Genomic DNA, 13,205 nt, shown 5'->3' on the forward strand with positions numbered 1-13,205 from the left:
AAGTAAGAACTAACTAAAGAGGGGGGTAATAATACCTCAGAATTACTTTAGGCTACTAGGGGTATTATAACTTTATTTATTTATTACCTAATTAGGAAGTAGTAATAACGTTATTTATTATAGTATTTAACTTACTACACTTACGAGTTAGCTAATAATCAAAGCCTAGGAAAAAGATCACTAAGTTGATAAGTATAGAGGGCAAAATTAACTTGATTGCACTTGCGGCAGCGCTGGCCTCTTAGAGGCCTTACATGAATCTACAGATGCATCCTCAAAGGTAGAAGTAGCAAAAGGGGCCGGACAGCGTATCCATCACATCTTGGATCTGGATATTTGGGCCAGCATATCCCATGTCAATAACATCGGTAAGCTGAGTCTTGTTGGAAGGTGGCTCGTTGGCCCAGGTCAAGTGGCCGTAATCTCCTCCGTTGAGGTCCTTATGGCGGTTGACTGGGTCGATCGCTTGCCTGCAAGGAGGAGGAATGTCAGATCAGGAATGTCGCATTGAAGTTTAAGCTTATTGCGTAGCTTACCAGAGGGTCCACATGCGATCCATCATGCCGTGGTGCACCCAGAAACCAGGGTCGCCGGGAGAGGTGAACAAGTCGGCGCCCGGATCACCGCTGATCGCGTAGTGCATGCCTCCGTGAGGGCCGATCTCGATTGTGTAGGGTACGCCCTCGGAAAGCAGGCGGTACTCGGAAATGTTGGGCTTCAGAAGCAGGTCTATTCGATGGTTAGTCGCGTGAATGAACAACAAGTTTCCGATGCATCGTACTAAGCACAGTGGTATAGTTGGCGTATCTCTGGTTCATGGCAGGTCCGACATCTCTCTTCAGTCCGCGGGGGTTGTAGCCGAGACCGCCATCCGGGCCGGCGGCGGTTCCCTCCAGACCGCCGACGGGGCCGAGGTTGACGGTCATGTTGGCAAAAGCACCGGTAGTCACGAAGCCACCTCCCACACCAGCAGGCAGCTGGATGTTGCCGCCGCCGACTCCATCGGGCGGAGTGATGACGGGGCCGTCGTGGGGCACGTAGTCTCCGTTGCCGCCGAGACTGTACGGGTCGCCGTTGAAAATTGGAGACTTCTCGGGAGCAGACGCGTACTTCGGCCAGTCCCAATACTGTCATTGCGAGTCAGTACTGCATCTTTAGTGGGAATCCTTCCTCAATGAACACTCACGGGCTGGTAGCCAGTGTAACCACACTCATCCCTCAATGCCTTCTCGTACAGATGCACGAACCAGCGATGCCATGGCATGAAGTTGCCTGCGCAGCAATGTCAGCAACCACCGTGGCTTGTAGACTTCCTCATGATGAGCAAACGCACCCGTGTAGTGAATGAACAGAGTCGACTGAATATGAATGACAACAAAGTCATCAAACTGTCACACCACGCCAAAAAGAGTCAGCCAATCTCGGATCGGTCCGGTGAGGTGGGTTGTGTGAGTGGGCTTCATGGCCTTACCCGCGACCGTGCACCCGCAGAAACATTCGCTGGCGTGTGCGCGGGCAACTGCTGGAGACACTTGACCGCGTTGACGTACGCAAGCCTCTCCTTCTGGGACAGAGAACCGCTGGTGGTGCATCGAGTCAGTCACTTCATCTCGGCAACTCTCCGGGCAGCTGGGGCGGAGGGACCGTGACTTACTACTCGCGGCGGAAGACCAGGTTTCTCGCCGTGCAGGTGGCCGTCTCGCCGCGTTTGCGAAGCTTCTCCTCGCGCTCGTCCAGCGATTTGAGCACGTCAGCCTTGATGCTCTCCGTGAGATTGGAGAACCGGGCCTCGTCGGCGGCGAGATCGTCGCGGGGCTGGACCGTCGGGAGACCCCAGGCAGACGACGCCAGGATGGCCGTAGAGACGATGGAGCTGATCCTCAAGGTTGGCGGCTGTCTCTGGAGAAAAAAGATCGTCAATCAAATTTGGCGAGTCTTTTGACGAACTAATGGCCGGGCCCGTGTCAAGTCTGGGTGCGAGTCAGCTTGAAGAGAGGTGAAGAGAGAAGGGCCAGCGCATCAATGGGCGATGGACGTAACATAATAAAGTCTGCCGTGAGCACAACTGCTGCGGAGCATTATGCCGGCAAATTGGCGAGTCCGGTTTTCATCTCTGCAGGATTTCTTCAATGGCATGTCGCGAGTCTGCTCTATCGCCCATCTGGGCTAAGAGACGATGCACGTCTGCGGCGCTCTGCACCAACTTGCATGCAGTGGAGTCGTATTCAGGTGGCACAGGTGGCGTACGGCACGCCGAAGAGAAGGGTGTCTTTCGGCCAACCAGAAGAGTAGGCAGTTGTTGTTGGTAACGTTGGCTGCTGAGCCCCCGGCATGCAGGCAGGGTCTGAGATACCACCGAAGCGGACGACTTTCGCAAAAAGGAAGTTCGGCTCTCTGCCGGCCCCTGATCTCAGGAATCTGGCTTCATCTAGGCGCGCCCAGCATCTTGGGCCACCGTCGCTGAAGGATTCCGATAATGAGCTTCACCGGTGGAGTTTCCACATAAGATCATGAGAGCGAATCAGGACGCTGTCCCCCTACGCCAACACTGTCCTCCATGACGGTTAGATACGCTCCTATCGCAACGGTCGCATGCAGGTCCCCTGGCCCGCGGAATCGGTTCCAGGGAGTCCAACAGGGTACGCGCATGCCGGAAGTTCCGGAATGCCACGAAGAAGCGAACGACTTGGCCGACTGATGCTCTGTTCGTTGCCGAGCCGCCGAGGTGCTGCGAGAAACGATTGTTCGTCAGATCTTTGTTCCCCGGACAGATGCCTGTATTTTATGAACGGTGGCGGTAGACCCACTTCTGAGTCCTTGATAATCCTCCACCATTAGTGGAACAATGTCTGGGCTTCGTGACCATGGCCGTAAGTGGAAATTTTCATTGATAGGATGGCATAATGGCAAGGTCAAACTCGTGTTGGTGTCTGTGTTGGTTCTAGTTTTGAAGGATTGCCCACATCCCGGTGGGCAACATTGCTTGACTCTGCGAACATGCGGGAAATAATTCCGGCGAGGATTGATAGTTGCGAAACGCTGGTTGGGCCTGAATGTAAGTCACGTTTGAGTGACCTATTCGACTCAGCCCGACATATTCTTGAAGGTTTCAAGCGCGATTGCGAGTCAACATGGGCGATGGGCTGGACCATGGTCATTGGATGCCAATACAAGAAAATAAGACATACGTAGATGTCGACAAACGAATGATGAAATATGGGGACTCGTAAATCTTGTTGGTCGAACGAGGAAAAATGACTAGCCACAGGCTGGATGGTAAAGGATAACGAAGCAGTCGCAAATTCGGACAAGTCCCTCACGAAGGAGGGTCGCAGATTAATGTAGTGTGGGGGTCAATGGCAAGTTCCATTGCCCCCTGTCAGTGACTCTCCAGTCATCTCTATTATGTTCCTGCATGATCCATTCCATCGGATGAGCCACACCAACAGGCTCACCTGCCACTAAAGGTGGGTTGAAATTTTCCTTCTTCTCTGCGCCGAGGCGGCGCAGGATAGGTGCCGGCGTTCTGCAGCGGAGCATCGTGCGGCAGTAATAGGAGGCGAGCGTGGCTTGGCCACACCGAGATAAAGAATTGAGTGCCTCTTCGACGTGTGGCCCGCTGTCGATCCTGCGTACTCTTGGTTCCTCCTCGTTTCTACTCAAGCTTCAAGACTCCGCAGCCATGGCCGACGCTCTGGAGCTTCCGCCGGATATCAACAGAGGTCCCGAGATCCTCGCCACCTGCGGGAGCCTGGTGGGTATCTCGGTGGTTATTGTCATGATGAGGATTTATGTGAGGGCGAAGATTGTTCGACTTGTTGGTTGGGATGATTGGTGTATTCTCGCCGCCACGGTAAGCACGGTCCCGACTCCTGTGCTGCAATATGTGCTTCCGTGAAAAAAAGACCTTGCCATTTCCAGCGCTCCTTTGGTCTTCAACTCCAGTCACCATGATTTCAATCAAACCCGAAAATGTTGCAAGTGATGAGCTAATTCTTTCTAGGTCGTCATTTTCGCCGAGATGATGGTGATCCTCCCTGAAGTCGAGTACGGAGGAGGACGACATATCCAGTACATCGAGCCCAAGTCAAACGTCGTCATCGGACTGCATTACAACTTTGTCACACAGCCTCTGTGTCTTATTGCCCTTTGTCTGGCGAAAGTCAGCGTAGGACTATTTCTGCTGAGAGTGAGCCCTTCGACGCGGATGCGGTACTTCATCATGGGCACCATCGTCTTCACGATTCTGTCAGCAACGGGAAACTTTTGTAAGCGCACGAACATGCAGGTGCAGAAAATCTTCGGTTCTAATCTTTACAGTGACCGTGTTCTTTCAGTGTCGGCCGCTGGCTTACACTTGGGATACATCTATCAAGGGTGGCGAGTGTATCCCACCAGCGAACCTGAAATTTGCTGCCTTCTTCAACTCGGGTAAGTCTTGACAACATTGAGCTTGCCGCTTTCCTCCAGTTTCTCGTTGCTCATGTAGCCTTCCGCAGGTGTCTCAGTATTCACAGATCTACTGTTCGCCTTGTTACCGATCCCGATGTTGTGGACAGTCCAGCTTAACTGGAAAGTCAAATCCGCAGTGATCGGAGTTTTATCGTTGGGAATCTTGTAAGCCAATTTGACTGATTACGCCCCATTTTCATCGACCGATTGCTCACTCTGTCATCCAGTGCCACAGTTGCCGCCGTCATCAAAATCTCTTTCCTACCTAATTACGGCAAACACGGGGACTTCCTCTTTGACAGTTCCGACATCACGATCTGGTGAGTAGCCGTCGACCTTCCATCGCCGCATCTGAAGCCGCGCGCGCTAATGTTTCAATGGTAGGACAACGGTCGAAATCTGCACGGCCATCGTCGCCGCCTCCATTCCTTGCCTCAAGCCCCTATTCAGGGCCATCCTCGCAGGTTCCTCGGCGAAGTACACTTCCAAGTACAACAATCACGACGGCTACGTACGGAATAATGGAACGAATCGGACTGGTGCCACTGGTGATGCCCAAGGGAATATTGAAATGTTTTCAAGGTCGAGACGAAACACGACCGCTGTGAGATCGGGATTCAACCGATCGAAGATGGACTCTGAGGAGAGTATCGTGGGGACGCAGAGAAGCGTACCACCGGACGGGATCACCAAGACAACACATGTCTCAGTGTCTGTCGACGATGGACAGCAGAGGAGTCCCAAAGATTTAGTGTAGCTTCGGCTGGTTTAGTTATCCACGATCATCTCGAAAATATCGGGGTTCGGTCCGCTTTTTGGACCGACCACAGAGACATCACAATTCAGCTGGGTGAGTAATCATGATTTCGCAACCGTCGCAACGTATTTTGTGGAAACCGTCTACTTTTATGGTCTGATTCAATAAAAATGGTTTGCAGCTGATGAAACAGTCGCTTTGGGCGGGCCATAGCAACCTACTAGTCAATGCTGAGCCTGAGCCGAGTACCTCAGCCAAGACGTCACGATGACATCCGATGAACCACTTACGCCCGGCAAACGTCATGCAGCAACTACCATCTTAGTCTCTCGGTACAATTGATATCAATCAATCTACACATTACATCTTTGCAAGGGTTTCTTTTTTCCCGCCTGTCAAAACTTTATTCGCCGATTGCAAATATCGCCAATATGCCGACCGAAGGAGTCGAATTCACCACCGTAAGTCATCGTAAACTAAAAGAATTGCTGCTCAAAAGTTCAAAAATGACTGACTTTAGCTAGATTGGTGTCGTTGGCGTAGGCAGCATGGGGGCTGCGATGAGTCTTCTTTTCGCCGAGAACGAGTATCGTGTCTTCTTCTACGACCCTAGTACGCCCCGTTCTATGCCCACCGTCGTCCTCGCTACTAACAAGTCCCTAGGCAAAGAAAACATCGACAAGTTGAGAAGAGACGCCATGAATCTTGGTCTGGATGACCGTGTTACGGCACGGGAGAGTTATGAGGACCTGTGCGAGACTGTGAAGGCGCAAAGCAAGCCGGGTGTATTCGTGTTCAGCACTCCGCATGGCTCCGTCGGCGATGAAGCTATTCAGGGTCTCTTGTCGGGAGGCGGTCTGGAGAGGGACGACATCATAATCGACTGCGCGAACGAGCAGTGGCAAGCCACTGAGAGACGACAGCGAGAGCTAGCACCAAAGGGCGTTCATTACGTCGAATGCGGAGTGTCGGGTGGGTACCAGAGCGCCAGATCCGGTCCCGCTTTCTGTCCCGGTGGTGATCCTGACGTGGTACGCCGGATTCTCCCTTTTCTGGAAAAGCTCGCGGCCAAGGGACGGGACGGCAAGCCTTGCACAGGCCTCGTGGGACCGGGAGGAAGTGGACACTTTGTGAAGATGGTTCATAATGGCATCGAACAGGGCATGATGTCGGTGCTGGCAGAAGTGTGGTCTATCATGGTGCAGGGCCTCGGAATGAGCTATTCTGAGATCGGAGCTGTGTTCGACCAGTGGAATTCATCGGGCCCTTTGCATGATTGCTTTCTGATCAAGATCGCAGTCGACATCTCAAACGCCAGAGACGAGTATGGAGAGAACCCTCTGGGCCATATCAGGGACAAGGTCGTTCAAGATGTGGACGAGACAGAGGGAACAGGCAACTGGACCTGTCAAGATGCCATCAGCCTGCACATTCCGGCGGCAACTATCGTCAGCGCCCATCTGTTCCGGTTTGCATCAGCCTTTGCCGGACAACGCAAGCACAACAAAGATGCTGCGAATGGAGGCGTGGAGTCGAGAAAGCTGGACGTTTCCTCCAGAGAGGACTTTCTGGATCATCTGCAGAAGGCGACTTACTTTGGATTCCTTACCTGCTTTGCACAGGGTATGGACATGATTCAGGCTCAAGATGCCAGAATGGGCTGGAAGCTCAACTACAGAAACATACTCCAGCTGTGGCGCGGCGGATGCATCATCCAGGCGGACGGCATCGTCGACGTGCTTGACGCCATGTATAGTCGCGAGGACCGCAATATCGAAGACGACGTACTTTCCAACCACGAGGTTGGAAACGACTTATCATGCAACTTCTCTGCTACGAAGGAAGTCGTCCTGAAAGCTGTTGAGGCAGACCTTTGTGTCCCCGCGTTGAGTCAAAGTCTCGAGTATTACAAGTACTCGACGTCAAACGAGCTTCCCACGCAGTTCATGGAGGCGGAGCTAGATTACTTTGGAAAGCACATGTTTGACAAGAAGGAGGATGTTTTCCCGGGCGAGCCTAAAGCAGGCCAGCATCATTTCGAGTGGAAGCCAGCCAAAGGAAAAAGAGATTAGGTGTAACTTGGTAGACGAGCCCAATAGATGGAAATTCAGATGCAATGTGATTTGCTTAGTTGCTATCAACTCGTGGACTCACTGTTCGCGTCTTTCTCAGTGACAATGCGATAGAGGGTACGACACTGTGCTGCTGTCCGACTGTCAACATGGTTTTTCCAGTGTCCATCTGAAGAATCGGCGATTCAATGGTGGCTGAGAGCCTGAGAGAGCTGTTATTAATTGAGAGATTGCGAGGGAGCCAATCATGAGCTGCGAAGCACAGGCAATCTAGTTGCTATGAAGAGAGTCCGACTGTAAGCTCACGCCTGAAAACTCGCATGCCATTCAGGTACATGCATTCTGGGATTTATTAACCGAGAGAAAGGAAATATGGGACTCCAGGTCCGAGACTTGACTGAAGCGAGCGCAAACTTACTCCATGTCTTCTTGCAGCCGTCCTCGACGTGATCAAAGTCCACAACAACAAGAAGAACGCGAAAGTATCGGACTTCAAAGGCTACGTCATCAACGTCTCCATGAAGTGGGATATGAGCAACTACCCGAACCCAACCGACTTCGAGGAGGCCTAGACGAAGGCAGCCGATGCTGGAATCGCTATTGCCGCAGCTGCAGGCAACGAGAACCAGAAAAGCATCGGTGTTCCAGCTACGTCAGTCACCTGCTACAAATATTCTCATTCCAGTCCACAGACAGTTGCTCATACTGCGACAGATAGAAATCGGTTTTGAGTGTTGGCGCCGTGGACGTAAACTACAACCGCTGGGCAAAATCCAATTGCAAGGGAAACATGAACATTTGGGCCCCGGGTGCTGGAGTCAAGTCCGCCATCCACACATCTGATACGGCAACACAATATTGGCTGGTACCAGCATGGCCACACCTCAGTAAGCACCCTCACTCATCCTCGTCTTTTCGAATATCACCAATAAATAATGCTCACGGTGTTCGGGGGTGATGGCACTCATGATCGGATGGGAAGGTGGCTGCATCTCCTCGAACGCAAGAAGCGTCTATGAACGCATTGAACAAAACCAGAGAGTGGCAGTCACAGCAGACCAGGTGATTGTCGACTCCGACGCCACCACTGCCCTCCTCCAGACCGGGATCAACCACCAAGTCAAGCCAGCAAATCAGCCTTACGCCGGCATCCCGGGCAAGAAGCGGAGCGTGGCTCCGAGACAAGAGGTAAAAGACGGCGACGCTGACATATGGGAGTCTTTCGATGACCCCGTTCTCGAATGCGAAGGCGTTGAGAAAGAACAGCGCTGCGTCGAACGCAACCAACTTGCCGAAATCATCGAGAAGGAGTTCTGCCTCGAGGCTTCAAAGCAGGAGTTCCCCGATGGTCGGGAGCTTTTCATCGGTTTGTCACATTTCGCGCGCCGGTACAGAGAAAACCTTCCGGACTCGCTCTGCATATTGGCCGTACAAGTGGATATTGTTGATCTCACCATCTCATGCAATGAGATGTACCGGTGGGATGCGAAACTCCTCTTCCGATGCCTGACTGAACCAAAATGCTGTTGCGAGAGGCGACCTTCGACTCGAAATTACGAGTACCAGGATAATACAGAGCGACACCAATCCCGTGGGACATAGATGCGTTCACAAGTTTTGCCTCGATCCGAATGAAAGCCTTAACAGTCGGTTCGTACCGGTGTCCAACTACCTGCCTTCGGGGCTCTCATCTAATTTGCCAAGAACCAACAGAGGGAGAAAATCTACAGTTCCTAAGGTTTCCTTCGGTGATGCTAAGCAATTTTAATGACGGGAAGAGGGACTGCCAAGGTGCTACGGGTCTCCACCAAGTTGATCACCAGCGTCCATGTCTTCCGAAACGCCAAGACGCATTAGGCAGGTCAGAAAGAATAAGGTTATTGCGAACAGGGCCTTTCGATCGAAATCTGAGGTGACTCTCCCGGGTTAAGAGACTCGATTGTGAAAATTGATATTTGACGGGAAAGAAACGCAGACCTATACACTAATGATGTTTACGCCATTGGCGACGGAGCGGAGGTGGGGGCTGTAAATATCTCATGCGAAGGGGCGGTGTTGTAGCAACTCAACCATCAATCTAGGATTCACGTCATCGGTTGAGAAATAGGCCATAAATGAGAGAGGTAATGCCCGAAAGAAATATTCATAAAGCCTGAGGCGGGCTTGATACTGGGCGGAAACCATGTTGCATCAATCATGGGTGTTCATCTCCCACCGGCTAGCCAAGCGTGATGATGTCGTTGCGCGCTCACAAAGCAAAAGTGTCTCGTTTCAGCAAATTAGTACACAGCAAAACTACGTACCAAATACATAATCAGTCTTCTTATCTCAGATTGATTTCTCAGCGCTCTTTGATCTAGCGACGGAGCCAGATCCGGCTGCGGCTGAGACGGTGGCCGTCGTGGCACCTGCGTGCCGTGGGGTGCTACCCATCGAGGCGGAACGCCATAGCCCACCTTAACCGATTCCGTGGGCATCAAAGGCACTGCCCGCCAACGATCCACATGGAGAGAGACTGCGGGGAGAGACTAGTCTCCCCGAATTCCCAGCCGGCTGGGGACTAGAATCTAGAACAAGAGTCATTAACAAAAAAAAACTGTTCAGCTTCACAGGGAATGAAATGGAGGATTGCTATGCGCTCCGTCAAACATGTTTCGCGATGTTTCCGCGGATGTTCGCGTTGCTTCCAGTGACAGCTAAACACCTACTTTCCCACAGAGCTTCAGGAGGTGCCCTTGACTCGTTGACAGCCCATCAATTTGCTGTGCGTAAGCAACCCTCACATGTTTGACAGCATGAGATGAACCGGGAACATGCAGGAACTCGCGCACGTCCGCGCCGGTCGGCGAACACGCTGGATGGCGAACCCCTCCTCGGTGTCTCATGCAGTTGCACGTTGCACCCGCCTGTCGGCGGCCTCATTGGGGAAGAAAAAAGGTGCGCCGCGTGGTCCAACGCTGCATCCGGCACGGCTGGAACCACTCAACTGGCCACGGTTGGAGCTGTTTAACGTTTGCGAACATCTCGTGAAAGAAAAGAGAAAACAAACTCTCGCGGGATCCAGCTCTCCAAGGTACCACGGCGTTGGGATTCACCAATCGCTCTCGGTTCCTAGGCGACGGATAGCATTGGCTGTAACGGGCATTGCGAAGCTGCGCCATTCTTGCGCCATCCCCTTTTCGTTTTCTCTGCATTTCTCTCTTTTTTTCTTCTGCCCTCGACCTTGACCCTGTCAGCACCTCCTCACGGCAATATCGCTCTTCATCGCCGAGCCTGACTTCCCGCCGCTTGGCCCGATCACCCGCGTGTTGGTGTGCTTGGCCGGGCGGCCCGGACATGAAAACAAACCCATCACTCGTGAACAGTGGGAACGAACCAACGACTCCTCTTCCCCAACTGGGCGGACGCGAAATTGGAGAAAAATAGGGGGCGAAAGGGACTTTGGGGAGGGGGTCAGCGTTCCCTCCGTCACAGCATGTTGCATCCTCTGCAAATACCCGGATCGCCCTCGCCGCTTTCCCATTGCTCCCAGGCTCAGGGGGTTCATTAAAAGCGACCTATTAATGCCCTCCGCCCCATAAACCAACTAAACATCAGACCAAACTCTGGGTGCCGACGTCTGGGCTGACCCCTGCCGGCGAGTCATTCTTGGCCCAGTGCCGCCGCGGCGTTTGCCTGCGAGCCCCAGAAAAACAATTAGCTTGCGTGGGCGAGCTGGGGCTTTGCTGAACTCTATCCAACAATTGCGGCGGCGCCTCGTCCGACAAAGTGCGCCTGTTGATGGAGCGGCTCTTTCGTTGGCTGCGGCGCAAGATGTGTTGGTGGTGCGAGTATATATGAAGGGACTTCGGTGTCCCGACCGCTGGCTGATTGAGATGATCCGGTCTCACCACACCACCATCACACTCTTTTACATTCACTTTTTTCTTTCCTATCGGTGTGAATTGTGATCAATAATGTCGTTCGCTAGACTCACAAAGGCCTCGCTCGCGGCCGTCCTGGCCGTGTGCGCCAGCGCCGCGTGCGCCGCCAACACTTCCTCCGGTCTCGTCGCCTCGACGTACTTTGCCGGATACCACGCCAACCGCGGGTTCGCCGTGAGCCAGATGCCGTGGGAGAAGTACACCGACGCCAAGTACGCCTTCGCCGAGACCTCCGAGGACGGCAGCCTCAACTTGACCAAGTCCGCTCCCGACCAGCTTCCCGTCTTCGTGTCGGAGGCCAAGAAGAACAACGTCAAGGCCCTGGTTTCCATTGGAGGCTGGGCCGGCAGCCGTTGGTTCAGCACCGCCTTTGGCAGCGCCGAGAACCGCACTGCTTTCGTCAGGACCTGCCTTGACCTCGTCGAGAAGGTAAGAGATGCCATATCTCAGTAGCATGCGACAGTCACTAACAGTCCACAGTACAACCTCGACGGTCTCGACTTCGACTGGGAGTACCCCAACCGCCAGGGTCTCGGCTGCAACGCCATCAACAAGGACGACACCGCCAACTTCCTGTCCTTCCTCCAGGAGCTCCGCCAGAAGCAGCCTAAGCAGCTCTACCTGACCGCCGCCACCAGCCTGTTCCCCTGGTACGATGCCACGGGCGTCAGCAGCGTCAACGGCACCCTCTCCGGCTTCGCCAAGGAACTCGACTACCTCATGATCATGGCCTACGACATCTACGGCGCCTGGGCCGCCACCGGCGGACCCAACGCGCCCCTCGCCTACACCTGCGACTCCCGCAACAACCAGGGCGGCGCCAAGGAGGGTGTCGAGAAGTGGGTCAACGCCGGCATCCCCGCCAACAAGCTCGTCCTCGCCGTCGGCGCCTACGGCCACGGCTTCTCCGTCAACACCACCAGCGCCTTATCCGGCAGCAACACGCTGAACGCCTACCCCGCCCAGAACAGCTCCAACCGCTTCCAGGGCAGCAGCTGGGACGACGACCCGCGCGTCGACGAGTGCGGCAACGCCTCGCCCCCCTCCGGCACCTACACCTTCTGGAGTCTGATCACCGAGGCCAAGTTCCTCGACGAGGCTGGCAAGCCGCTCCAGGGCATTGCCACCGGCTTCGACAACTGCAGCATGACCCCCTTCATGTACAACGAGACCGCCCAGGTCTGGGTTTCCTACGACAACACCGAGTCCCTGACTGCCAAGGGCAAGTACCTCACCGGCGCCGGCATGGCTGGCTTCGCCATGTGGGAGGCTGGCGGTGACTACAAGAACATCCTCATCGACTCCATCCGCTCTGCTGTTGGACTGTAAGGTGTTGGGTCAAGGAGTTTCATGTAAATCTTTTTAGAATTTGTCTCAGTGACACAAGACTGTAATCAATACCATTTTCTTTCTCACAACCATGGCTGTCGTGATTTTTTGCGATGCAACACTGTGCCTCAGAATGTGATAGGATTGTGATGGGATCACGTCTGCATCGAACCTGCAGCATAATCTCGCGAAAAGCTTGAAAGAGTAATACAAACAACCGCTCTCGGTAGGTCGCCGAAGATCCCAATCACGGGCGCTATTGACGTTGAAAAAGTCCGACTCAGGCGCGCTAAGCCGCACCAGGGGCAGCCTTAACACCAACGGATTACCGGCATCGGGGGACTTGGGTGTCCAAAAATAACCGAAAGTTTCTAAAGCGGGCCTCGCCAGCCCGGCGGGAATTGCTGTGTTGGTCAGTGCCTGTTGATAGCTTCAAGCTTTACTAGGAAGTCTTTTTAATTGAGAATACGAAAAACAGCTGCCCATTTCGTCGTGTTCAAAGCAAAAGGAAGTTGGGTCCATGGAACAGAAAGCTGCGGTGGTCTAGTCAACAACTTCATGCTGTATATCCACTGGACTGGAAGGCCATTATGCTGTGAGTCTTTGCAACTCCCGCCAACTCTCAAGATTCATGTAACTGCAGTCCCCAAGCTCAGCCTTCGAAGACTACTC

At 53.4% G+C, this 13,205-nt stretch overlaps 4 protein-coding genes across 4 annotated transcripts; 3 read left to right on the forward strand and 1 right to left on the reverse strand.

Annotated features, from left to right (window-relative positions):
• Nucleotides 1–274: 274 nt before the first annotated feature.
• On the reverse strand, nt 275–2,042 carry GCG54_00005232 (Tyrosinase-like protein orsC; the record flags this gene model as incomplete). The annotated part of the gene is made up of 9 exons (XM_045405259.1): nt 275–470; nt 537–729; nt 782–1,127; nt 1,187–1,272; nt 1,334–1,388; nt 1,472–1,580; nt 1,655–1,899; nt 1,948–1,970; nt 2,036–2,042. The coding sequence occupies 9 exons, from the start codon at nt 2,040–2,042 to the stop codon at nt 275–277; spliced, it is 1,260 nt and encodes a 419-aa protein (XP_045268850.1).
• A 1,640-nt stretch (nt 2,043–3,682) lies between these two features.
• On the forward strand, nt 3,683–5,209 carry GCG54_00005233 (uncharacterized protein; the record flags this gene model as incomplete). The annotated part of the gene is made up of 6 exons (XM_045405260.1): nt 3,683–3,853; nt 4,004–4,268; nt 4,321–4,431; nt 4,500–4,617; nt 4,680–4,772; nt 4,837–5,209. 6 exons carry the CDS (start codon nt 3,683–3,685, stop codon nt 5,207–5,209), a joined length of 1,131 nt encoding a protein of 376 aa, XP_045268851.1.
• Nucleotides 5,210–5,640: 431 nt separating this feature from the next.
• On the forward strand, nt 5,641–7,281 carry GCG54_00005234 (6-phosphogluconate dehydrogenase decarboxylating; the record flags this gene model as incomplete). Its single annotated transcript, XM_045405261.1, has 2 exons — nt 5,641–5,670; nt 5,734–7,281. The coding sequence occupies 2 exons, from the start codon at nt 5,641–5,643 to the stop codon at nt 7,279–7,281; spliced, it is 1,578 nt and encodes a 525-aa protein (XP_045268852.1).
• Nucleotides 7,282–11,237: 3,956 nt separating this feature from the next.
• GCG54_00005235 (putative endochitinase) lies at nt 11,238–12,533 on the forward strand (the record flags this gene model as incomplete). The annotated part of the gene is made up of 2 exons (XM_045405262.1): nt 11,238–11,633; nt 11,685–12,533. The coding sequence occupies 2 exons, from the start codon at nt 11,238–11,240 to the stop codon at nt 12,531–12,533; spliced, it is 1,245 nt and encodes a 414-aa protein (XP_045268853.1).
• Nucleotides 12,534–13,205: the final 672 nt, after the last annotated feature.

Source organism: Colletotrichum gloeosporioides (genome assembly GCF_011800055.1).
Source record: "Colletotrichum gloeosporioides strain Lc1 chromosome Unknown consensus_15, whole genome shotgun sequence".
Taxonomy (NCBI): Eukaryota; Fungi; Ascomycota; class Sordariomycetes; order Glomerellales; family Glomerellaceae; genus Colletotrichum; species Colletotrichum gloeosporioides.